The following is a 25,527-nucleotide window of genomic DNA, read 5'->3' on the forward strand; positions in this document are numbered from 1 at the left end:
TAGTAGAGGAAGCATCAAGAAACCTGATTTTTTTTTCAGCCCCTTGGCTGGGTCATGAAAAACCTCGTGGTCTCTTGTCCCTTAAAAGATGATCTACTTATTTTATCTGTCTTTAAAAATAAGGTAGCTTGGTCCTTGGTCCTTGGTCCTTTCATTCATCACCAACCTCATGCTTAGAATGTAGGTTCTGGTCTCCTGGGAAATCAGGAAGGAGGTTTTGAGGGTTTGGAATTTCTGGCTTAATTTTTAGAAAACCTTTCGTATTTGGTCAAAAACATGTTTTATTCTCTCTTCTTTTTAAGGATGCTTAACAAGGATCCTCTTTGTTAGCGTTCTCTTTCTTTTACTATCCCCTCCTGTCCTTATCCTCACTGTTCTTTGATGGACACACATACACATTACTGATTTGTTTAGAGAGATGTGAAAATTTAGAGGGTTTGGTAATAAGAGGAAAAAATCGGAGTAGCAGAAACCCACCCAATTAACCCAAAATTGCATCGAGTACTTTCTTATCCTCCGGCCCTCAGAAGGAAAGAGCAGAGGCTCTAACTTAGAAGCATTGCCTTTGGAAATGAGTGGGGTCTTGAGGGGACTGTGATGGAAGCAGAAGTTGAAAGCAAGGAAAACCAAACCACCCAAGATGAAGTCCTGGAGTTCTCCAAGGTGCCCTCTGTCATGTCATGGACAGCTCAGGACAGTCTGTACTGCGAACCTGGTGGTTAATGATTCGAATGGGCCAGAATCCAGGACGGTTCTGCTTCAAGAACTCCAGGAATGCTCAGAGGTCTGTTGATTTCAGTAGGAGAGTCAGCGAGAAACTTAATGTTTATTGATCAAAAATGTAAAAATAAATACCTTACCTAAGTTCTCCCCCAATTATTCAGTCATTAAAACACACTTTTGGTGTAAATCCTCAGGACCCGGAAAATATTGAGCTGTCTCCTCTTGGTGCCTTTCATGCACTTAGGCAACGCTCCCCATTCTCTCCTACTCTAGCTCAGATCTATCCTGTGCCTCTTTAATACACAAAGTGCAAAAGAGTGCTTTTTCAAATTTTTTTTTTCTTTTTCTGATGCAAGAGGTGATGCCTCTTTGAAAGCATAACATCCTTGGCCGGCATAGATAGCACCAAACCTACTGTCGTTAAAGTCAAAATAACAAATATTTATGTGCCACTTTATAATCATAATAACCATTGTTTACTAAACTGTGGTAAGTGCTTTACATTTATAACATCTGAGTCTCAAAGTAACTCTGTAAGTTAGATATTTTTTCTATTTTAGAGTTGAGGAAACTGACGCCTCAAGAGTTTTAAAGTTATGTCCAAGGCTATACCAGGAAATCCAGGGAACAATAACCACACTAGGCTAAGGAGGGCGAGGCATGACTCTGTGGCATTCATTCATTGTATGTGCTATCTTGTAAAAGACCTGTATGTTAGATGTCATTGTCATCCTCATCTATTGGTTGAGGATTCTGAGGCTCAGAGAAGAGAAATGCAAGAGGAGAAGTTACCCAAGATCAAGGCCAATAAATGCAGAGCCAGGCCTACAAGCAGGACGTAGTCTTTGACTTTGGAGGTTTTGTTTTTCCCAGTGTCTTTTCACTACCTCTTGGTAGAGGTTAGGGATGGTGAATTCCTTGGGTAGCTCTGTCTTATATTCAAAAGGTGCCACTGTACCTCACCATCCTCACTTCTCTCTCTCGTGAATCTTTTTTTTTTTTTTTTTTGGTCTTTTTGCCATTTCTTGGGCCACTCCCGTGGCATATGGAGCTTCCCAGGCTAGGGACCCAATTGGAGCTACAGCTGCTGGCCTACGCCAGAGCCACAGCAATGTGGGATCCGAGCCGCATATGCAACCTACACCATAGCTCACGGCAACACCAGATCCTTAACCCACTGAGCAAGGCCAGGGATCGAACCTGCAACCTAATGGTTCCTAATCGGATTTACTAACCACTGAGCCATGACGGGAACTCCTCTCTCTTGTGAATCTTGAACTAAGGATAGAGGTGGCAGAGAAAACTCTGGGGAGCAAAGAGGTCCTGCTGTTCCTATGCCTTTACACATCCACACATGCATGTATCTAGTCCGGACACACGGGAGGGGAGAGGTGATGGATGACTGGAGCACTGGATCGTCGGGGGAGGGGGAGAAGAGGCAGGATGGATGGAGCAAAGGATGGGATGGGACAGCTTCCAGGGTATCCTGGAAGGTTCACAGGTTGGTCCCAGACGGAGAAAGATAAAGTCAGAGAGAGTGACTGTGTTGGGAGTGGAAAGAAGAATCTTGAGGCCACTGTCCTGGCCTTTCTCAGGAGCTCATTTAGCATTTGGAGAGCTGAAAAGTAATCCCATGTTCAAGGGATGATGACATTTCAGAAGGTTTAATGATAATTTTTAGAAGTGAGTTACTTTGATCTCGTGCGCTTATTTGCTTTCTTCCTCTTTCCTGCCTTCCCTCCCTCCTTCCTTCCTTGCTTTTAAGACGCTTTCTCAAATACATACACACTTCCCTGTGCATGTGTGTATTCAGTGTAGAAATTCCCCAAAGGATGCCTGAATACCATAGGAGGAATAAGTTGCTGCAGAAATCCATATTAAGGAAGAGAAAGATTTTCTTAAAAGTGACATAACCTGCTAAGATTTCGTTGGCTCACAATGAGGATGGTGTTTAACTTCGTGCAGAGCAGTTTCAATTTCAGACCCTGCCTGGAGGCTTACCTTTGTCAGCCTGGAAGAGGAGGCCCATTACAAGCCCGTTGCCAAACCACATAGCTACATACCCCCTCATGGCTCCCTTTAGTTAAACAAATACTTTGCCAAATATTTGAAACTGACTTTTTTTCTTTATTTTGAGTTAGTTCAAATTCTTAGGCAAGGGACATTTTTGCATTAATCCTTGTGAGTGGAAAGGAGGCACTATTCGAATTTATTAACTCAGGTTTAAGAAGTTCCTGTCTACCACTCTGGTTTGGGGAAGGACCAGTGGTTGTTTATTCAGACACATTAATTAAGGCAGAATGTGATAAGGCCTATAGGAGAGCTCAGGACAAATTACCGTCAAAGTTCAAGGTGAAGAGACCAGTTCAAGTTGAGGGTATCATAGGCGGAATGTCATTTCAATAGCCTGTGATGAATTGGTGCAGTTTTAACAGGCTGTTTCTCCAAGAAGATGGGCAGAGTCGGACATACATAGAGTCTACCAAAGTGATGGAAAAATAGTCCAGGCTGTGCACTGTTGATGCGTAGGGCACAGAATTGTAGAGAAGTGCCAAATAGTAGATTGGCCCAGACATTTGGTTCTGTCTGCCTAGTGTTCTCCTGCCCTTCACTGAGCAGCACTCACATTCTTTAGTGGGTGGCCCCTCCACTGCTCTGCCCATGGATCCAAATGATGCTGACACCTTTTCTTGTGACTTTCCCTTCCTGGATGTGGTGGGATGGACATCCCACATAGGTGGACCAATCACCACACACCTCCTGCCTGGCTGCAGCTATTGGTCCAGGGTGGGCACACGACTCCAATGTGGCCAATCAGAGCCTTCCTTGGTATTCTTTAAACTGGAGTCCAGAGGGAGATGTCTTCTTTCTTGGGTAGCAGTGCTGGAAGGGTGGGGGATGGAAGCCATTAGCTGGGAGAAACCAGTCTGTAGTAGGAGGAAATATTGTACACACAAAAGGGGAAGCAGTCTCACCATGGGTCCTGCCAGGTTCCATGCCCTCGTTCTAGTCTCTGGGGGCCTGTTGCTGCCAAGATGCCCCCTTCTCAAGACTTGGATCCAATGCCAAGTTCCTTCAGTTCTGCGAGCTGCTCTCATAAATAGGCCTTCAGAGTCTTTCCCCTTCCCCTTTTACTTTTTGTTCAGCAAATTCGTGTGACTATTTCTCCAGTTTCCAACTAGAAATCTCTAACTTCCCTTTCATATGTGGCCTGAGGGTCCTTTTTCTGGAAGGAGTCCCTGAATTCCCTCAAGTTCATTGCTCTGTCCTTTGTGCCACTCTGGATTGTGTATATTTTTATAACAGCCCTCACGTGTCCCCCACCCTAAGACGCTAAATTCCTTGAAAGTGAAGCCTGGCTGACCTGTTTTCATATCTCCAGGGCTAGATCACAGGAAACAGTCAGTATAATAGTGAAAGTGTGTTGTGCACAGTTTTACTATGTTACACTCAGATCTTTTTTTTTTTTTTTTTTCCGCTTTTTAGGGCCACACCTGCAGCATATGGAGGTTCCCAGGCTAGTGGTCTAATCAGAGCTACAGCTGCCAGCCTATGGCACAGTCACAGCAATGCCAGATCCAAGGCATGTCTTCAACCTACACCACAGCTCACATCAACGCCGGATCCTTAACCCACTGAGCAAGGCCAGGGATCGAACCCACAACCTCATGGTTCCTAGTTGGATTCATTTCCACTGTGCCATGATGGAAACTCCTCAAATACTTTTTATTTTGCCTTTATTTCTTCATTTTTGTCTATAATAGATCTGATCTTTCTTATGAAGTCCTACCCTCTAGGCAGTAGGGAAGGGAAAGTGTATATTTTCGTCTATGTAGAAAACTTGATCCGATGCAATAATGTAAATAGTCATTTTTGATAACTACTCAGTTTTCTCTCAGATTTCCTGCTCTCCTCCCCCCTCCCTGCACCCCTGCTCCTTTCTTGCCAGGCTGGTATTGAATGTGATTTCCTGGTGAGGGTGGGGCAAAGTTGGTGATGGGGAGGAGAAGGAGGCCCCCACCATTGACTTCCCTCTGGGTCCTCTTGGTCTCTGTTGCGGATCTACTCTCCCGGGCTCTTCCCTGAGGCACGATTGTTCTGCTGGGTGCTCTAGCATCTGTGACCATAGTCCTGCAGCTGCTTCCTCTCCCTGGTATTGGTCAGACCCGGTGATTCTCCTGCACTCCCTTGGCCTCACCTGACTCTTACACCACAGAAACCTTGGCGTCTCTGCCCCTGGCCCCTGGCTCACATGCTTGCCTAAAAGCATCTGCTACACAGGTCCTTCCTTTGCACCACGATGGGCCTGTGGCAGACCTTGAGCATGCACCTCAGCCACTTCCTGCTCCTTTCAGAAGCCTTTGCCATCTTAAGGATCCATTCTCACCTCTTAGGCAACTGGGAGCGACCCAGGAAAGCTGGCTCTGGCCCTGCTGCGTGACTCTTCTTGCTCACCCCGGATGCTTGGTGGTTGGTGGTGGTTCTCATAACCAGGTGGGACAGCCTGCAAGGTGATCTCCTCCAGAGCCCTAAATGGAGGGGAGAAAAGCTCACCCACCCTCGGTGCAGCTCCCGGCTCATCTCACACTGTTCCCCGCGGGTAGAGAACCCATGGGTCTCATGCCTTTGATGTCCTTTGTCCCTGCCAATGGAAAGCCCTAGCTGTGAGTTGTAACAAATCTCATTTATGCGAACCTCCCCCAAAGGGGCTCAGGATCATGGCATAGGATTCAGGAACCAAATCATGTTTCCCAGCCAGGAGAAACCCAGAACAGCGTGGAGGACGGCCAGGTGGGGCTTGGCTTCCATGATTCACACGTTCACTAATTCGAAATGTTCTTGCCGAAGACACGAAATAAGTGAAAGTTATTTGAACGTTAAGAGAGTAGATTTTAAAAGGTCTCAATTCAAGAAAAGAAACTAACTCTCTGTGGTAATGGATGTTAACCAGATTTATTGTGATCACTTTGCAATACCTATGAATATCAAACCATTCGGTTGTTGTAGACCTGAAAACTAATGTTATATGTCAGTTACAGTTCAAAAAAAAAAAAAAAGGAAAAAAAAGTCCACTTCAATGGAGAATACTTTATTTTGCTAGTAGAGTTCCTTGTCTATAGTAAACTTAATTACTTTTGGGGATATTAAGAGGGGGTAAAATACATAAAACATATAGTTCTAGGCAGGAGGATTGGGGCTCTTGGTGACTTTTGAAGTGGCCACAGTCATTTTTATGTGCCTGCGTCTTCCCATAAGATCATGCAGGATTTATGATCTATCACATAGGGTTTACTGTGATGATAGCATATAGGATTGTCTGCCTCATCAGTTTGTCTCTCTTTTTGTCAACTGTCACCTGAAGTGGTCTTGTGCACATCCTGCCACTTTCTTTGAAGTGTTTTTTTTTTTTTTTTTCTCTCCTGGTATTTGTATAACCTCTTAGTGTCTTTCTGCCCAGCTTGCCCATTTGGCCTTTCTGTAGACCCACTGGCCGAAGGCTTCAGAGGAAAAAAAGGAAAAGAATTGCCAATTAAATCTAATCACGCCAAAGTCTGCATCCCACACATGACTGAACATCTCCTTGGTCGCTTGGAGGGGAAGCGGGGGCAGGAAAAAAAAAAGTTATTTACATATTTGAGTCCTCCTTTTTCAAACATAAACATATGTCCACTTGAAGGCTACTTTGTGCTGCTGTAATTAGAAATGAGGACCTGGAAAGGTTTGGGGGGAAAGTGTAGCTGTTCTCAGAGCCTACGTTTTCTTTCCTTCTCATTGCCTCCTCTTTCCCCACCTCCCTCGGTGCCTCCAGAGTCTTATGAGGGAAAAGGCTTGTGTTCATCTTCCACAGTTGTGGTAATTAGGTCTTTCAAGACAGTAGAAAGGACTTCTTTGGGGGATCTCATTTTAGAGTGCCACGTTGTAACTTGTTATTTAGAAACGGCGCTTTCAAGGCAGAGGGCTGGAGAAACGGGGCTCACCCCAGCACCCCTGGTGTCCGTTCTCGCCCACTTTCAGCTGCTGCTGTTGTGAACAGCCTGGGTGGAGAGCCCTCATCTCATCCCAGGGCTCACTCTTCTTTTTTCACAAGATCCCAGAAAGGTGAGGTGAGTTCTGAGGGTGCATTTGGCATTTGGATCCCTGTTTGGGCTGTTCCAATTTGGTAGATGAAGGTCTCTAGCTTCTCCCAGACACAACCTTTTTTTTCCTCTTTTTTTTTTAAATTAAAGTGTTGTGCCTATTTCTGCTGTACAGCAAAGTGACCCAGTCATATATATATATATTTTTTTCTTTTTCTCGTATTATCTTCCATCATGTTCTATCCCAAGAGAATGGATATAATTCCCTGTGCTGCTCAGTAGGACCTCATTGCTTATTCATTCTAAATGCAATAGTCTGTAGCTACTAACCCCAAACTCCCCGTCCATCCCACTCTCTCGCCCTCCCCCTTGGTAACCCCAAGTCTGTTCTCTATGACCCAGATGCATCTTGATGTGAACCAAACTCTTCATACGGCCCACAGGGAATTTTGGAATTTGGGTGGATCCCTTTTGTAACCTGAAGTCCAGCCCTGAAGAGCAAGGCTAAGAGAGCTATCAGGAAGATCCCAGGAGATCCTGAGAGGAGGAGTAAGCAAGAAGGGGAATGACAGTGTACCCTCCAGTGTTCATTTTCATTTGTGAGGCTGCGTTGGTTCTTCCTTCTAGAGCACACTCAGACCATGGGCAGAAAGGGCTCTCTGTACCTTCTAGAATTTGCTGAAGTCCCCTTTGAATTTGGGGACTGGGGAGGCAGTGAGCTGTGGTGGGAAAGGATGCCTCTGTCAGCACTGTGTTTGCATTCTGCTTCTGTCACTTACTGTCTCAGTGCAATCTCTCTCCTTGGACCTCAAGTTTCTTGTCTACAAAATGAACATGATAATACCTCCTGTGGTTATGGAGAGTAAGGTTGGCAGATGGGCAAGAACAATACTGTGTCCTCTTGGGTAAAACATTTCCAGCTAATGCATTTACATACATAGTATCTGCTATGGTTGATTTCCTGATAACCTATTTTGCATGAGATCCCACAGCTGTTCTTTTATAAGAGGAGGCGAGTTTTTAAATCATGACTTGTTTTTTTTTTTGCCTCTTGTTTTAGATGTAAAATGGTGTTTAGAAATCTAGAAATTTTAGACAGTAAAGGGCAGAAAATAAAAACCACCTGTGCTCCACCGCCTAGAGATGGCAGTTAGCATCTTAGCGTATCTTTTCAGTTTTTTCTCTTGATGGTCTTGCATGTTGCTGTGGGGGTAAACCAAATGAAATCATATACTTACTGTTTCATGAATGTTTTTGGTTCAAGTCACACTGTCGTATTCTGGCAGTGGACCTCCGGGGCAGACAGCACAGGCTCAGGAAGTGGACAAACACACCGAGGCACAAGTCATACTCCTAACTTGTTAATGAAACTCCCTAATGGGATAATACCAGACATTGCTCAAATACCATTTTCTTTGGTTCAAAATAGGATACTAAGTAACCCTAATTACGAAAGAAGGCACTGTGCCCTAGCTCAGAGTGCCGGCTAGAGCTACCGCTGACTGGCAGTATGACCTTGGGTAGTTAAGTAGCACTGCAGTTTCCTAATCTGCAGAATGGAAATAACAAAGAGTACAGCTTTTAATGGGTTGTTTTGGGACTCAATTAAGTTGATAAATAAAAATTATACATTCATTGCCTGGTTCGTAGTAAGTACTAGCTATAGTAGTAATATTAGCCTGTATAATTAATTATCCCATATGGAACATGCTTATTCTTCAAGTACCTAATACTTTGCTACTTTCCTTTATAATTTTTTTTCTTTTTCTTTCTTTCTTTTTTTTTTTTTGGCTGCACCCATGGCACATGAAAGTTCCTGGGCCAAGGATTGAATCCGAGCTGCAGCTGTGACGTATACCAGAGCTGCAGCAGTTCTGGATCCTTAACCCCTGCACCAGGCTGGGGATCAAACCCAAGCTGTCGCAGAGACAATGCCAGATCTTTAACCCACTGCACCATAGTGGAAACTCCTCTAATTTATTTTTCTTGATCATCTTCTTCCAGTACCTTTATTTTGCAAATCTGCCTGATTATCCCGTTATTCCTTTAAAAGTAACCTACCTGGTAGTTTAAATAAAGAGGTTAAAGAGTGATATTCCTGCGCTGCTGCTCCAGAGGGCGTGTCACACAGAATGGTGTCATACACGAAGTGCTTAGCATCTGTGTGATGGGCTGTAGGATGGGAGAATCTGTGTTTGGCTCAGACACCAACCAGGAAAGTTGCTTGTCCTACCAGGAGGGGCAAACTAAAACTCTCACCCCTGGAATGTGGTAGATGACACAGGGCAAAACACAGAGGTAACAGGCAGGAAGCCCCCAGAGAAGGAGGGTGGCCAGGTGAAGGCTGAGAGTCTTGTGAGGGGGCCTCCTGGGGGCTCGTCTGTGATGACTGTGCTTTGAGGGTATCAGAGATGGAGGCTGAGGGCCAGGAGGCATAGTGACTGGTAGTCAGCAGACACTCAGTACATGTAGTAAAAGAGAATGACGGTAAATGGCGAATGAATGGGAGAAGTAAGAAAGTGACACTCCCATCACAAGCTGGAGTCGCGCAAGAATAGCTGGGCAATAAGAAAACCTTCCGAATCAGAGGACCCTTTACCAGACCCGAAGAGAATGCTTTCTTGGCTGTACCTGGTACAAGGTTTCTGTTCTTTTCTTGATGAGAAAGTATTCTTTAGAGAATGTTTATTGAGTATCTGCTGTATACCTGACATGGGTCTTGGGCACTAGGGATACAGTGAACAAAGCATTCACAGTTGCTCTTCTCCCGGAGCTTACATCCTAATAGAAGGAAACAGACAATATGCCACAAATACGTAATATGCTATGTGATGGTACATGGTGTAGGAGAAAAGAAGACAGGGCTTCGGGCATTGCTCTTTTATATATAGTGATCAAGGAGAGCCTCTGTGATGACATTTGAGTAGAGAGCTGAAGAAAGTAAGGGAGGGAGCGAGACATCTGCATATCCACAGGAAAAGCGATCCTGATAGGACAGGGGTGTAAATGGCCTGAGGCACAGAACAGCAACACCAGTGTGGTAAGACTAGAGTAGGTGGCAGGCTTCAGGGAGAGGTTGGCTGAGGGTGGAGGAGGGGCAGGTAATGGAATTGTGATGTTGTTGTTTATAATATGAAATGTTTGGTCGTCATCCCATTTTTTGGCACAGAGCGACTAAAACCCTCGGAATGTCCCAAATGCTGAGAGTGGTAACAAATGAGGTGACTTTGGACCAAAGGGTAGGGGCTGAGGATTGAATTCAGTCACCAATGACCAAAGATTTAATCCATCATGTCTATTTAATGAAGCCTCCATAAAAGCCCAGAAGGCCTGGGTTTGGGGGAGCTTTCACTTGGTGATCACATGGAGGTGCTGGGTGACTGGCCTGCTGGGAGGGGCATGGCAGCTCGGTGCCCCTTCCCCAGTGCCCTGCCCTCTGCATCTCTTCCATGTGGCTGTTTCTGAGTTACATCCTTTTATAATAAACTGGTGCGCTGGTAAATAAAATGTTTATTTGAGGCCCTGAGTTGCTCTAGTAAATAAATCAAACCCAGGGAGGGAGTCGTGGGAACGCCTGGTTTACAGCCACATTGATCAGCAGCACAGGTAACAACCTGGGCTTAGAATTGACTCCTGAAGTTTGCAGGGGCGGCGGTCAGTTTGCAGGATGAATCTTTAACTTGCGGCATCTGATGGTATCTCTGGCGGATGATGTCAGAGTAGAGTTGAGTTGTGGATCCCTCAGCAGGTATCTGAGAGTCCCTTGAATGTGTGGGAAACTCCCCGCCCCCGACACTGAAATTGGGTCCCCGCCCCCGACACTCCCCACCCCAGGCCCTTTCAATATGGCACGGGCACCGGGCACCGTAGGCTGTGGTCAAGTTTGGCTTTGACTCAGAGTGAGATGGGAAGACACTGGAGGATTCTGCAGGATTGTTCTACACCTGTCGTGCTTGCAGGGCTGTTGCCTGACTCAGTGGAGGTACCAAGGAGACAGCTGTGGTTCGGGGAGAAGGCTGGACTGGAGGTGAAAATTTGGGAGTCATCATGGTAGAATGGTATGTGCCGCCATGTGGTCAGATGACCTGGGATGGAGAGAGGGAAAGAGAGGAAAGAGGTTTAAGGATTGACCCTGGAGCACTGCAACTTGCCAAAATCCAGAAGATGAGGAAGACTGAGACGGAAAGGCAGGAAGAGAGAGAGAGAGATGGGGAAAAGGGAGCAGTCACCCGTATCAAATCCTGCTGTAGGTCACACAGCGTGTGAGGCCTGAGAACTGACCATCAGATTCTGTAATGGGAAGGGCAGCGGTGGCTGGGATGGGCATGATTTCAGTGCGGTGCTGGGCATTGAACTTGAAAGTAAGACTGACCCATTTTGTGGTGGTTAGTCATTCTCAATAAATCCTTCTGCCGTGTCCATAAGCTTCTAGGTTGAAAATTGAACTGAATGAACGGGTGAATGAATGAATGAGTGAACGAATGAGAGAAAGATACACACAAACACTCGAGAGAGAGGCAGGGGGAGAGAGAGAGAGATCGATCTGCACTGAGAGGCTTATTCCTGACTTTGACAGTGAGAGCCTGGCATGCAGAGGGGGCCAGACCAGGTCAGCAGCAGGTTTGCAGAAGGCTGCCTTCGCCCGGTTTGTTTCTGTCTGGGTGTGAGTCTCTTACATAACCAGCCAAGTTTAGCTGTAAGGCCCATTAACTTCTCGAGGGAGAGTTGAATTTGATTAGAAATCTGGTTGCAGAGGCCTTAGGCTGGTCTGTGCTGTTAACTCTTTCCTGCCAGAGCTGGGGTAGGAATCAACACTAGAGAAAAGGGTGGCATCTGCCTTTCCCTCTCCTCGCTAGTGCCAATTCTCCTCCTTTCTCTGGGTGAATTGTGTTTACTTTCCCTTGTCTCTCTTGTGTCACCTAATTAGAGCATCTAGTAGGGCAAAAGAAATGCCGATGAAAATTTCTGCTTGGGGGAGTCCTTGTAGAGTTTCACAGATCACATTACAAAGCAGTGAGATTAATGGGGGAAGAGACGGGGATCCCCTTGAGTTACCGTTTATCCTCCAGGCGTTCTGCAGGGAGAACCTGGCCCGAATCCACTTCATCGTGTTAGAACATCGTAGTTTCTGAAATCCTCCCTTTGTTCTTGAGAAACACTGTCTCTGATTGTCTGACTTGGTGCTTTGTTCATCCTGCTCTTATAATCTCTCTCATTTCGTAAGATCTCATCCTTAAATCTTCGGAGGTACATTTTATGGGCAGGTTGGCGTGGGGTTTTGGTTAGTGGACTTCTCAAAATTTCTTAACATGAGCTGAGGCTGAAATAAAGTTTAAAATGTTTTAAAAGCTCTTTGTATATCAAATGGAATGTTTTGTACATTCCAGTTGCCTTGGGTTGGTTTTAAACATGTAAAGTTGTAACCAAGGTTGAAATCATTTTTTTAAGAAGGAAAAAATGTGAGACTATCAAAACTAGAAAACTTTATTTACTTGTTCCACAATAGCAATCATTTCCATAGTGGTTACTTTGTGTCAGATTAAAATCCTTCTTTGGGTCAGATTGTGTTTTAATCACTTAAAATATGAAGCTGCTTTATCATACAAGAATTCTGTGAGAGCGATGTGTTATCATCCCTATTTTATAGATGAGGTAATGGAAGCACAGAGAGGTTAAGTAAGTTGCCTAAGGTCGCACAGCTAATGGTGGGATGGGGTTTTGAATTCAAGCAACCTACTACACTTGCTTTTAACCACTGCAAAGTATTGCTCACCAATTTAAAATTTGCAGCCATTGGATGGGAGTTGGGTTTTGGTTACCTTTATACTATCTCTGAAATATGGGTTTACCAATATTAATTCTGGAGTTCCTGTCATGACTCAGTGGTTAATGAACCTGATTAGGAACCATGAGGTTGCAGGTTCGATCCCTGGCCTTCCTCAGTGGATTAATGATCCAGCGTTGCCGTGAGGTGTGGTGTGGGTCACAGACACAGCTCAGATCCCGCGTTGCTGTGGCTGTAGTGTAGGCTGGTGGCTACAGCTCCGATTCACCCCCTAGCCTGGGAACCTCCATATGCCGTGGGTTGGCCCTAAAAAGACAAAGAGATAATAAATAAATAAATAAATAAATATTAATTCTGACAACAAAACTGTACAATTCGTTTTTTTTTTTGCTAAGAAAACTATTTATAAAACAGCGTTCAAGACAAAAGCTGATTTTCTTATTGCAAATTATTTCTGTATGTTCATCGAAGACCTGAAGAATTTTTGGGGGCAATAATTTTTCACTTAATTTGCTACTAAAGTAGTTGCATATGGAAGTAATAAAATCATACATATTGAAAATATTGAAGAGATACTTTTTTAGAAAATGCAACCATTGTAGCTTTTTCTTTGGCCTGAAACACAGTTGAGTGATTAGATACTTGCATATCTGTAGCTGACATCAATTTGAAGCTATTTTTAAAGACTTCTTTTCTTTCCACAGTAAGTCTTACTCTGCTGGTTTGAAGCCCATTATTTGCAGTGACTAGTGTTGAAATTAATAAAGGAGGGAAGGTCTTGCAAGTCTGGGTCATCTTTTGGTTTGTTAGTTCACGTCTAGATCCTGTTGTCTTTTGGCAAGTGGAAGCTATGAACTCTTTAGAGCGTAATACTGCAAAGGATTTTGCAGCCAGTGAAATAGGTGCTATGAGTGACCCAGAAAATTGCAGGTTATGGGTGGCAGATCTAGAAAGGAGATAGATTTTCCCCTTCTCATGACTGTCTTAAGAGTTTGTTTGTGTTTTTGCTTGTGGCTATGCCTGTGGCATGTGGAATTTCCTGGGCCAGGGATCGAACCCACGTCACAGCAGCGACCCGTACCACAGCAGTGACAATGCTGGATCCTTAACCTGTAGAGCCACCAGGGAACTTTATGATTGTGTACCATTGTGTCCTCCCCAATAAGACTTTCTGTCATTACCTACGTGACAAGATGCGATGTGGTCTGGGCAAGTTGTCCAAAGTGTGGGGTACATTCTTTTGGACACTGTTGACCTTGGAGATGGTGTCCCAACCTAGCACTCGATGTCATTGAATCAGGTGGTAAGGCAGGTATTTCCTTTTCCATTTTCTTTTGATCTTCTCATTCAAGGAGGAGGTCAGTTGGCATCTTTGCATCTTTAATGTCTCTCAAATCCTTCAGCATCTCCCTTTGTGACAGAAGGCAGGCCTGTTGAAGTCTCAGCTTTTGTAGGCAACTCTGTTTAGTCAGAATGTAGTTTCATTGCTTTATTTTCTCTTGTTTTATTTTACTTATCTCTCTATCTATCCATCTAGCTGTGCCAGCAAAATAGTTCTCCCAGCTACTGCGTGTAACTACCATTTACTTTTGCTCCTGAAATGGATCGTTCAGTGATATCAGCATGTGGAAGTGGCCCTGTACCACAGTAGTGACCCAAGCCACAGCAGTGACAGTGCCTGATCCTGAGTCCCCTGAGCCCCCAGGGAACTCCACTTTTCCCTTGTTTCAGAATGTGTAATTCCCCTCTACTTTTGACAAGGAATAATGGCTGTTTACAGTGAAGACAAGGTATTTCTATGAAAGTTAGTTTTACTCAAAGGAAAATGGTGAGTCAATCTAAACACAAGTACTAGAGACTATAATAATTCAAGTCACATGTAGATATGGCAAAACTGTGAATTTGGTAGAGGAATGACAAAATCTGGAGATATATCGGTCAGATATCTGCGAGGGTTAATTTTATAGAGATAGATAATCTCATCTTTGAAAGCTTTGGGATCAGATTTAATTTGGAATTCATAATTTTCAGGGGTTTATTTTTTTGTCTTTTTTTTAAATCTTTTTTTTTTTCCTATGGCTGCACCAGTGGCACATGGAGGTTCCCAGTGTAGGGGTCTAATTGTAGCTGCTGACCTACGCCAGAGCCACAGCCATGTGGGATCCGTGCCGTATCTGTGACCTATACCACAGCTCACGGCAATGCTGGATTGTTAACCCACTGAGCAAGACCAGGGATTGAACCCGCAACCTCATGGTTCCTAGTTGGATTCATTAACCACTGAGCCACAATGGGAACTCCAGAATTTTCAGGTTTTATCAGCATAGTGCTTATATATGGTGTGACCCACAAAGGATGGGACATGGTCATCCTCAAGCATGGTAATATTTCTACAGCAGTTGTGTGAATGTCCACATCACGTGGGATAAATAGAGAATGGATATGGCCCCATGTGGGCTCAGGCAGGCCACCAAATACATTTTTGAACCAAACTTAAGAAAAAAGTTTTGGTTGTCAGAGTTTCCTAGATTTCAGAATTGCAGATGAGAGTATATGGATCTGTCTTTGTAAACAAACTACATCATTTTCTAAAGCAGTGATCAAATTACTTGTGCAGAAAGCAAATTAGACACCAACTTGGTCCAAGTAACTCTACCATCTTAAGTTTATTTTACTGCATGTGTATAATCTCCTTATAGAGTCTGATCTGCTATCATCCAGGTAGATTTATTTGCAGAAGATAAGTTGAATCCAAGTGCCTTTTGTCTGTGTATGTGAAAATAGAAGTGTTCTTGGTCCTTCTCTTCCTTGAGATGTGAGGGTCAGAGTGTTGAACACGGAGCTTGTTCTCTTGACAATTCAGCACCTAGACACTGGGTAACTGGGCAATGCATTCACTGGCCCCAGACAGTTTGAGGGTAATATTTCATTTGTTTTTAAAATATGATGTACATCAATTGTTTGCCATTATTTTGTTGACTATCTTGTAAGTTCTTCAGAGAGTCTAGTTTTCAATGAAGTCTTAATTTAGCCATGATCAAAATGGCTCAAAAGGGGCATAACCAGCTTCTCGAGTGCGATGGCAGAAATGCCAGATGTTTCATACTCTGTGATCTTAAGACATTGGTAGAGCAGTTAAGCTGGATTAATTAAAGTTCAGAGGGCTACGTTGAGTTATTTATGATTATTTTTTCAAACATTCTGTAAGATGATAAATCAGCAAGTATTTTCTTCAGAACGTGGTGAAAGCGTTCTGTCAGATTCTTGATTTATAACCTTTAGAACAGGCTTCTATGTTGTGTAATTAGAGTGAAAATGTGTAGTAATTCATCATAAAAATTATACTTGTGAAGTGTTTGTGGGCTTTGTATGTTATATTGCTAGCTATTTCAGTAAAGAGAGAAAACAAGAAAGGATAGATTAAAAAAAAAGGTTTTTCAGAGTTCCCATTCTGGGTTCATGGTAATAAACCTGACTAGTATCCATGAGGATGTGGGTTCGATCCCTGGCCTTGCTCAGTGGGTTAAGAATCCGGCATTACCATGAGCTGTGGTGTAGGTCTCAGACTCAGCTCAGATCTGGCATTGCTATGGCTGTGGTGTAGGCTGACGGCTGTAGCTCTGATTTGACCCCTACCTGGGAACTTCCATATGCTGCAGGTGCAGCCCTAAAAAGCAACAACAACAATAACAACAACAACAACTTTCCCTTTTCCATGTATATTTCCTCAAGAAGCTTGACAAAATCGCACTTTAGTGTCTTGTGGGGAAGAGGTATATTCAGGTAGACTCTAAAGCCAGGGTCGTTTGAATCTACCCTAGTAAAGTCGTTTATAGATATTAACAATTTATTACTAGTATAACATACTCATACTGATTAGCATTAATATCCTTGTACCTCAATGGAACATGGTAAAGTCACTTTTAATTGTAAGACATAACATATACTAGTGACAGTATTTATTGAGCAATTGCTTAGTCCTAGGCATGTGTTAAGTGCTTTGCATGTCTGAACTCATTTAATCCTTCCAGCTGCACTATGAAGAAGGCATAATTATCTACTTTTATGGATGAGGAACTTGTAAAGGTATTTGGAAATGAAGTAAGGTAGCCTTAGTCACAAGAAATGAGGCATCCTGGCTCAACTGTGATTTATTACCTTTGACTTTGTGTTCCCTGCAAATGTAGTAAGATCTCAGCTCTCTGGGACTCAACTTGGAGCAACGTCGTCTCTTTAGAACAAAGCTGAGAACACGGAAAGCAAAGCAAAAACATTTCTTTAATGAAAAAATGGAAACAAAACTCTCTCCATATGAGATGATGCATATTCAGCAGGCAGAGCCAGGACAACTAGACTGTGTCCTGTCTCGGGTCCTTTTGTAAAAGGCCTGGAGCCTGAACACTTCGGTGGAATCCAAAGCTTGAAGTATGATTTCCAGTGCTTCCAGGTTATGCAGTGAAGCGAATTGTAGCCTAACCTTAAAAATTGAAGGCGAACTATTCACAATAGCCAGGACATGGAAACAACCCAGATGTCCATCAACAGATGGTTGGATTAGGAAGATGTGGTATATATACACAATGGAATACTACTCAGCCATAAAAAAGAGTGAAATAATGCCATTTGCAGCAACATGGAACTAGAGACTCTCATACTGAGTGAAATGAGTCAGAAAGACAAAGACAAATACCATATGATATCACTTATATCTGGAATCTAATATATAGCACAAATGAACATCTCCACAGAAAAGAAAATCATGGACTTGGAGAATAGATTTGTGGCTGCCCCACGGGAGAGGGAGGGAGTGGGAGGGATCGGGAGCTTGGGGTTATCAGATACAACTTAAAATAGATTTACAAGGAGATCCTGCTGAGTAGCATTAAGAACTATGTCTAGATACTCATATTACAAGAGAACAAAGGGTGGGAAAAAAATGTATACATGTAAGAGTAACTTGATCCCCATGCTGTACAGCGGGGAAAAAAAAAAAATTGAAGGCTAAAAACCTAATTGATTTTTATGAAAACCTGTTATGATTGGAAAAATAGTGCTTGACTTTTTTTTTCTTTTAGGGCCTCACCGTGGCATATGGAGGCTAGGGGTCAGGGTTCCCAGGCTAGGGGTCAAATCGGAGCTACAGCTGCCAGCCTACACCACAGACATGAGGGATCCAAGCCGAGTCTGCAACCTACACCACAGCTCACGGCAATGCTGGATCCTTAACCCACTGAGCGAGGCCAGGGATCGAATCTGCATCCTCATGGATGCTAGTCAGATTTGTTTCCACTGTGCCACGACAGGAACCCTGGAAGAATAGCGCTTGAAACGGGCACGTATTTCTTTATTTGAACTATTCATTCTTTCCGGAGATTACTGGAAAGATTACTGAGACTGACTGTAGAAGAGGAAAATACTGCATTTTAGATCTTCGTAGTGAAGACAGCAAAATGCCATCTTAAAGTGCAATCTTGATTTTTTTTCCCCTTGTGGTTTGATTAAGAAGGTAAACTTGCCTGTGAAATAAATGCCTTATACTTTATTTGTCCTGTTTCCATTTTTCCTCTAGATCGTTCCTCTGATGTCCTCAGAAAATCCAAGCATCCTCCCCTGCTCCTTGCTGCTGGCCGTCCTTCTGACATGCTGAATGGCGGTGATGAAGTTTATGCTAACTGCATGGTGATAGATCAGGTAAGGTGTGAGGGAGGTTACTGGGGGCATCTGTCCTCTTTCCAAAACCTGAGCAGGTGAGAGAGACGCTTGGGTTCAACACTATGGCGCTCCTCCAGACGTTTCAGCCTAAGGGCAGCCCAGCTGATGTTGCCGTGGAATCTCATCATAAAAGCATGTAACTTCGGCCCTTCCTTCAGAACACAGCGCACCTTCCCCTCTCCCCGCCCCCCACCAAGAAGCAATGGGGAAGGGGTCTTAGGACAGTGTCAAAGGAGAAGAGTGTGAACACTCAGCCATGGTGCCAAAGCAGGAAGTGACATCTGGGAGGCCAATTTCTCTTCTGTGGCTTTTCAAAATAGAGGGTTTTTTTTTTTTTTTTTAGGGCCGCACCTGAGGCATATGGAGGTTCCCAGGCTAGGGGTCTAATTGGAGCTGGGGCCGTAGGCCTGCACCAGAGCTACAGCAACACCAGATCTGAGCCGCGTCTGCAACCTACACCACAGCTCATGGCAACGCAGGATCCTTAACCCACTGAGTAAGGCCAGAAATCGAACCCGCAACCTCATGGTTCCTAGTTGGATTCGTTTCCACTGCGCCATGACGGGAAACTCCCAAAATAGAGTTTGTGTATGACCTGATGAAACAATATTTGTATTCAAATCCAGCAAACACTAATGAGCAAGAGTATGATGCCAGCCCCAGAAGATACCATCACGTAAATTGTCTGCTTAATCCTCACAGCACACCTATTGTGTGTGCTTAGGTTACAGAGCTTTAGTATTATTAAAACAGAATTGTGTCATGTTACAGGGAAGCTGAAATCCTTTAGAATTCTCCACCCATTCCCTGATAGAGATTTGTGAGTTAAATCTCATGAAGGCAGATGGCTTGAATGTTCATCTACATATAGATTTGTTCTTTGTTCTTTTCTGTCTTGGTGATCCTCATTTTAATATTTATAAAAATTAAAATATAGATTTGAAAACTTCCACACGCCCTCATTTACGGGAGACTTAAGGGATTTTCAAGAGTCATTTTGACAACATACAATTTCTGCCTTATCCCTTGTCTTTAAAGCCAAATCTCCCCATAAGATGCACTATATATGTGCTCATTGAGCAATTATCTCTTTGACCTTTTTGTTGCTGTTGTTGTTGTTAGTTTGCATATATAGTACTCTATTACTTGCGGATGTTTTCTGTAATATAAACTTTATGTCTAGTAGATCTCCGTTTCAGCCTGTCAGTTGAATGTCTCTGCTTTTCCCTTTGGGTTATGAAACATTGTTTCATCCAATGCATAATTTAAATGGCATAGATTGAAATGGTATTCAAAATGACGGAAGAACTAATAAATCGTAATGGACATAGCTGTAATTAACAGGTATAGTTTTGTTGGTACAGAGCCACTGAATATCAGCTTTGGTTATAGAAATCTAGGCTGAGGATTTAGGACAAAGTGGGAGCTCTGGGGACATTCTTTGAAGATTCAAGGCAATTGGACTTACTATGCTCTCTGGCCATATTCTGATTTTAATGGTTTTCTTCTGTTGCCGTATCTTCTCAGTATTTAAATGAAGTCCATTCGAATCATATTTGTTGTTCTGAGCCTCAGTGAATACTGCAGTACTTCCATTTCCCTCAAGTGGCTAAAATTGTATTTGATATTATGTAGGGCAAACTCTGTCTTTATATGTTCTAAGATACATTAAAAATATGAAACTTCTCAAACCAAAGATGAGCTTAGGATATATTTTCTATTTGGAAATATTTTGAGTGAGAGAAGAATTGCTTTAATGATGTGAAGCATATATTTAAAGAGAATTCACAGAGTTCCCGTCGTGGCTCAGCGGGTAGCAAACCCTACTGGCATCCATGGGGATGTAGGTTCGATCCCTGGCCTTGGCCAGGGGGTTGAATATCCAGCATTGCCATGAGCTGTGGTGTAGGCCGCAAACGCGGCTCAGATCCTGTGTTGCTATGGCTGTGGTGTAGGCCTGCGGCTGCGGCTCCAATTTGACCCCTAGCCTGGGAATCTCCATGTGCCACAGGTGCAGCCCTAAAAAGATAAAAGACAAAAAATAAAATAAAAAAAAATAAAGAGAACTCAGCTTGATTGATGAACTGAAATGAGCAGAGGATTGATGAACTTGCGCAATGAAAACAAAACTAAAAATCTGGAGACAAACCACAAAATTCACTATATTGTTGCAGTATAGTTAAATAATTTCTTTTACTATTCCTATATCCATTTGAATAGCAAGAACAACATAAGGAATCCAAATTCTGCATATCGAAAATAGTTTCTAGCACTCTCTTGAAAGAATCTTATCTAATTTTTTTTCATCTCAACCTGGCACTGGCACCTAAAAAGATTGCTAGCGTGTTTATGAAACTGTTTCCCATGAATTTTTAAGGTTATCAACCTATCTGATGAGGAAACTCGCATGATAAAAACTACTTTGAAGATTATGCTGTCATATAAACTAGTTTGAAAAAATTTTTACTTGGACGTCATTTCAAGCCGACATCATTCAGTACAAAGAATCCGTGTATACTTTGCATCAAAAAATGTTCACGTTTTCCCATATTTTATTATTCTGGTTCTGTGTTTGTAAACATGCAAATGCTTAAGATATGTATATAAATATGAACCATTTGAGAGGAAATTGAAAACATGGTGCCCCTTCACCCCTCAGTCTTGCATTGTGTGCTTTCCTGAAAGCATGAGTATTCTCTAACATAAGCACACATGTTACCAAAATCAGGAAATCATCATTGACACTGTACTGTTAGCTGTCTACAGACCTGATTCAGTTTTAGCCCATTGTCCCAATAATCTTCTTTGTAGCAAAAGAAAATTGAATAGCATGTCTTGCATTGAGTTGTGTCCCTTTAGTCTCCTTTCATCTGGGACAATTCCTTTGTCTTTGTCTTTTATGACACTGACAATTTTCAAGACTACAGACCATGTTGGTTTTTGTTGGTTTGTGTTATAATGTCCTTTAATTTTGGTTTGACTTCTATTTCCTCATGATTATATCCAGGGTACATGTGGTTGGCAGGCCTATTACAGAAACGATGCGCTCTTCTCAGTTCATTGTATCAGAAGGCACATGACAATCATTTGTCCCATTACCAGTGATATTTTTGACTTACCAAGTTTCTGTACAGTAAAACTGCTTTTTTTTTTCTTCTTAAATTGTTAAGTATCTTGTGGGGAGAGAGTTTGAGTCTCTGTACATTTCCTGTTACTCTTATGACTCTCACCCACTAACATTCTTTGAATGTTTTTGCATTAGTAAATGATTATTATGATGATAGTTGATTTAGGGCCCTATATTTCCCCCTTTGCTTCTTTTCCCCTTTACTGCCTCCCTGCCTGCCTGCCTTCCTTCCTTCCTCTCTTTCTTTACTTTTGCCCATGCCCACAGCATACTGAAGTTCCCAGGACAGGGACTGAACCCAAACTCCAGCAGTGACAATGTCAAGTCCTTAACCACTAGGCCACCAGGGAACTCCTTTACTATCTTATTTATAAATGATGTTGTTCTCTTCCTTTTTACTGTTTTCTTCCCTCGAAGTGATGCCTTTTGATGCCACTACCTCACACTCTCAGTACTTTAAGCCCCTTCCTTAGAGCAAGTGCTTTCACCAACCAGGACTTTTTTTCAGTGTCCAGTGTGGGCTGAGTGTTCTCTTTCAGGGGATGATTTTAGATCAGTCTCAGGCTCTCTACTAACTCGCTGTTCTTTGTACTAAGCAAATATTTCCAGACTGCTCTTATTCTCTGTAAAGGCTTATGGTGGAGTATGACAGATTGCTTGCTGAGACTTGATGTTTCTTAGTCACCGGTCATTTAAAGTTTGGGATATTTTCTGTCTTCCAGTTATGCTAAATCCATACATCTTAATGTACTTTTACTGGATCTTATTTTTGTTTGGGAGACTCATATTTACGTGACCATCACTAACTTGGTTACCAGATTCCTATAAACTATTTTACAAGCTCAGTTGGCTCTTTAGTTTTTCTCTCAAGTATTTAAAATATTTCCCCTCATTTTGAGTCAGTGGTTCATACAATGTTAAAAGCATAGTCAGTTTGTGGTTTTGTAATAAAGTTTATAAAACACTCAGTTGGTCTTCTTCCTCTTGTGAATCATGGGGTAACGGCCAGGTGAACAGAAATTTATCATGTCAGACTTCTCAGCTTACATAGAACAAAATGACACCAAGAACAAACGAAACAAAAAAGATAAGCTGAAATTGTGAAAACTTTATTTTCCACTAAGCCAATCATTCAGCACGTATTTTTCTTTCAATCACCAGGTTGGTGATCTGGATATTAACTATGTTAATATAGAGGGAATCACTCCGGATACCGGCCCTGAGTCCATGGGTTCTACTCTGGGGTCTGAGAGCAGCAAGCACATCCTTCCTACTGAAACCAGCTCTGGCATGTACCCCCCACATGGAAACAAGGACGTGATACTCCACCCTGAAGCCCGGCAGTCTTTCATGTCACCATCTAGCTCATATGCTTCCAATTTGAATCTTTCTTTCGGTCTTCATGGATTTGAAAAGGAACAAAGTCATCTAAAGAGAAGAAGGTAAAGTACCACATGCAACAATGTAGAAAATCAAAGAACCCGATAACTGGACTTAGAAAATTCTATTTTCTTCTTGTTAAAACATTCTTATTGGAGCTCCCTTCGTGGCTCTGCAGTTAATGAACCTGACTAGGATCCATGAGGACATGGGTTCCATCCCTGGCCTGGTTCAGTGGGTTAAGGATCCGGCATTGCCACAAACTGTGGTGTAGGTCGCAGATGCGGCTTGAATCTGGCATTGCTATGGCTGTGGTGTAGGCCAGCAGCTATAGCTCCAATTCGACCCCTAGCCTGGGAACCTCCGTATGCTGCAGGTGCAGTCCTAAAAAAAAAAAAAAAAAATTGTTTTTATTGTCCCCACCATTTTATTTCTACCTCAAAATTTGCCTCCTTTTAGGTTCTTATATGCCTGGACTTAAAAGTAAGACACGTAAGAAAACTGACAAAATATAATAGAGGGAAAACCACAATGAGATACCATTAGACACTTACCAGATAGGGAGGAATTTTAAAGTTTAATGTACCACATTTTGGTGAAAATGCATATGATGGAAACTCCTTCATACAGGTGATAGAAGTGAAAGTTGTATAATAATTTGGCATTATCTTGTAAAGTTGGATATGCATATATGTTATAATCCAGCAGTTCTATTTCTGTGTCCTAGGAGACATATGCAAGATTATTTATTGCAGTAAGAAATAACCCAAATAGTGGGGAATGAATAGATAACTTATGCTATAGTTACACAATGGAATACCATACAGTAGTGCAAATGACTTAACTATGACTACGTCTACATGCATAATCATATATGCATCTCAGTAACATGAAGTGGAATAAAAAGGAGCCACAAAATACTTCAGTTAGATTTCACTTTTATAAAATGCAGAATCACACAATCTATTAATACAGGGCATGAATAAAGTGCTTAAGCAATGACCAAAAAAATAAGAATGAAGAGGATAAAGATCCTCGTATTTAAGGTAGTTGTTGCATCAAGTGGACAAAGTAAGGAATGGAAAGAGCTTAAGCAGTGGTGTGGCCAGTGTTTAAGTTTCAAGTGGGCTCGTGGGTGTTTTATTTGTATTCTCTGTAACCAACTTATAGTTACCGGACACATATTTTCTTGTATGTGCAAAAATGTCACTAAAACAATAGTTTTATTGTATATGATATGACTATACACATTATATGGTGTATGTGTATGCACGCACGCATGTATGTGTGCCCCTGTATCTTTGTATTCACTTCTTATCCATCCATTCTTTTGTCTACTTTCTTTAGGGAATAGGCCAATTTTTGTTCATTTCACTTCATCTTACTGTCCACATTTCTTAGGGAATAGCTTTTTTTCTCCCTATGCCTTAGATCTCTGATTATATGTCCAGTTTTACACATAATGTTATGAATCAGAATGAAAAATAGAATACACACACGTGAGTGTGTAAAGAAATATTTATCTGAATGCATATTCTCTAGAGACTTCAATGATCAGACAAGAGTGAAAGGGAGGGGAAGCAGCAGTTGCTAGGTGCCAATCACAGGGCTGCCCTTTGCACTCGTATACAACAAGTTGAGGTAATAAAACTTTTACAGGTATTGGTACCAAGAATGGTGTCTGGCACATAAATAATAGAATATTTTCTTCAGATTTATATTTTGTGAATTAAAAATTCACAAATCACATATTGTGATTTTAAAGATGCTTGGGTGGTCCTGGCTGCACATCAAACTGATGGGACATTTTGGACTTTCCACATATCTGCCTGGGAAAACATGCTGCCAGTCAAGGCGGGATTCTGTGTAGTTCTGCAAAAACAGATGGAGCTGTGTGATTAGTGCATTCTGACAGGATCTTTGAGATTTGTTGAGTTTGTGAGCCCAGGAAGTTCTTTACAGGAGCCACTCTAGCAAGAAAAGAGGAAAGGACACGGATAGGCTCTGTTCTGTTATGCAAATATTTGTAGCCTGTCTAAATTGTATTTTCTGATCATGGTCTTCTTCTCTGGGACATTTGAACATCTCACTGCTGCAGACAGATTTTTGCCCCTTTCAAGGATTACAAAAAGTATCCAGTTTGAGCCGAAGCAATTAGAAGCCTCTGTAAAAATGCCACAACTCAGGTGTGGAGGGAGGGGAAAAGCAAAGAAAGATGATGTCCTAAGATGATCCCTTTCAACTTTATCTCCTGTGTTTTCTTTCTCCACTAAAAAATACAGGAATGAGGAGAAAGGACATGTGTTCCCCCACAGAGCTCCATCTTGGCCCCAGCATGGCTGTGGGACCCTCTCTTCGGGGGGTGTCGTGGTGGAAGATAATTAATAATTGATAATAAACTCAAACTGTGTACCCAGTGCATTAATAAATGAATTGGCTGAGAGGTTGGGAACTTCTTCTTTTTTTTTTTTTTTTTGCTTTTTAGGGTAGCACCTATGACATATGGAAGTTCACAGGCTAAGGATCGAATCAAAGCTACAGCTGCCAGCCTACGCCAGAGCCACAGCAATGTGGGATCTGAACCATGTCTGTGACCTACACCACAGCTCATGGCAACGCTGGACCCTTAACCCACTGAGCGAGGCCAGGGATCCAACCCGCAACCTCATGGTTCCTGGTTGGATTTGTTTCCACTGCACCACCATGGGAACTCCCTGGGAACT

At 42.6% G+C, this 25,527-nt stretch overlaps 1 protein-coding gene across 4 annotated transcripts in view; it reads left to right on the forward strand.

Moving 5' to 3' along the window:
* ARHGEF28 (Rho guanine nucleotide exchange factor 28) overlaps window positions 1-25,527 on the forward strand; it is a 340,195-nt gene that overhangs the window by 203,173 nt on the left and 111,495 nt on the right. For all 4 annotated transcript variants that reach the window (XM_047778093.1, XM_047778094.1, XM_047778095.1 and 1 more), the window contains 2 exons: window positions 18,155-18,276; window positions 22,586-22,866. In XM_047778093.1, the coding sequence (XP_047634049.1) occupies window positions 18,155-18,276; window positions 22,586-22,866 (403 nt within the window). The remainder of the gene's footprint in view (window positions 1-18,154; window positions 18,277-22,585; window positions 22,867-25,527) is intronic.

This window comes from Phacochoerus africanus, chromosome 4 (genome assembly GCF_016906955.1).
Source record: "Phacochoerus africanus isolate WHEZ1 chromosome 4, ROS_Pafr_v1, whole genome shotgun sequence".
Lineage (NCBI taxonomy): Eukaryota > Metazoa > Chordata > Mammalia > Artiodactyla > Suidae > Phacochoerus > Phacochoerus africanus.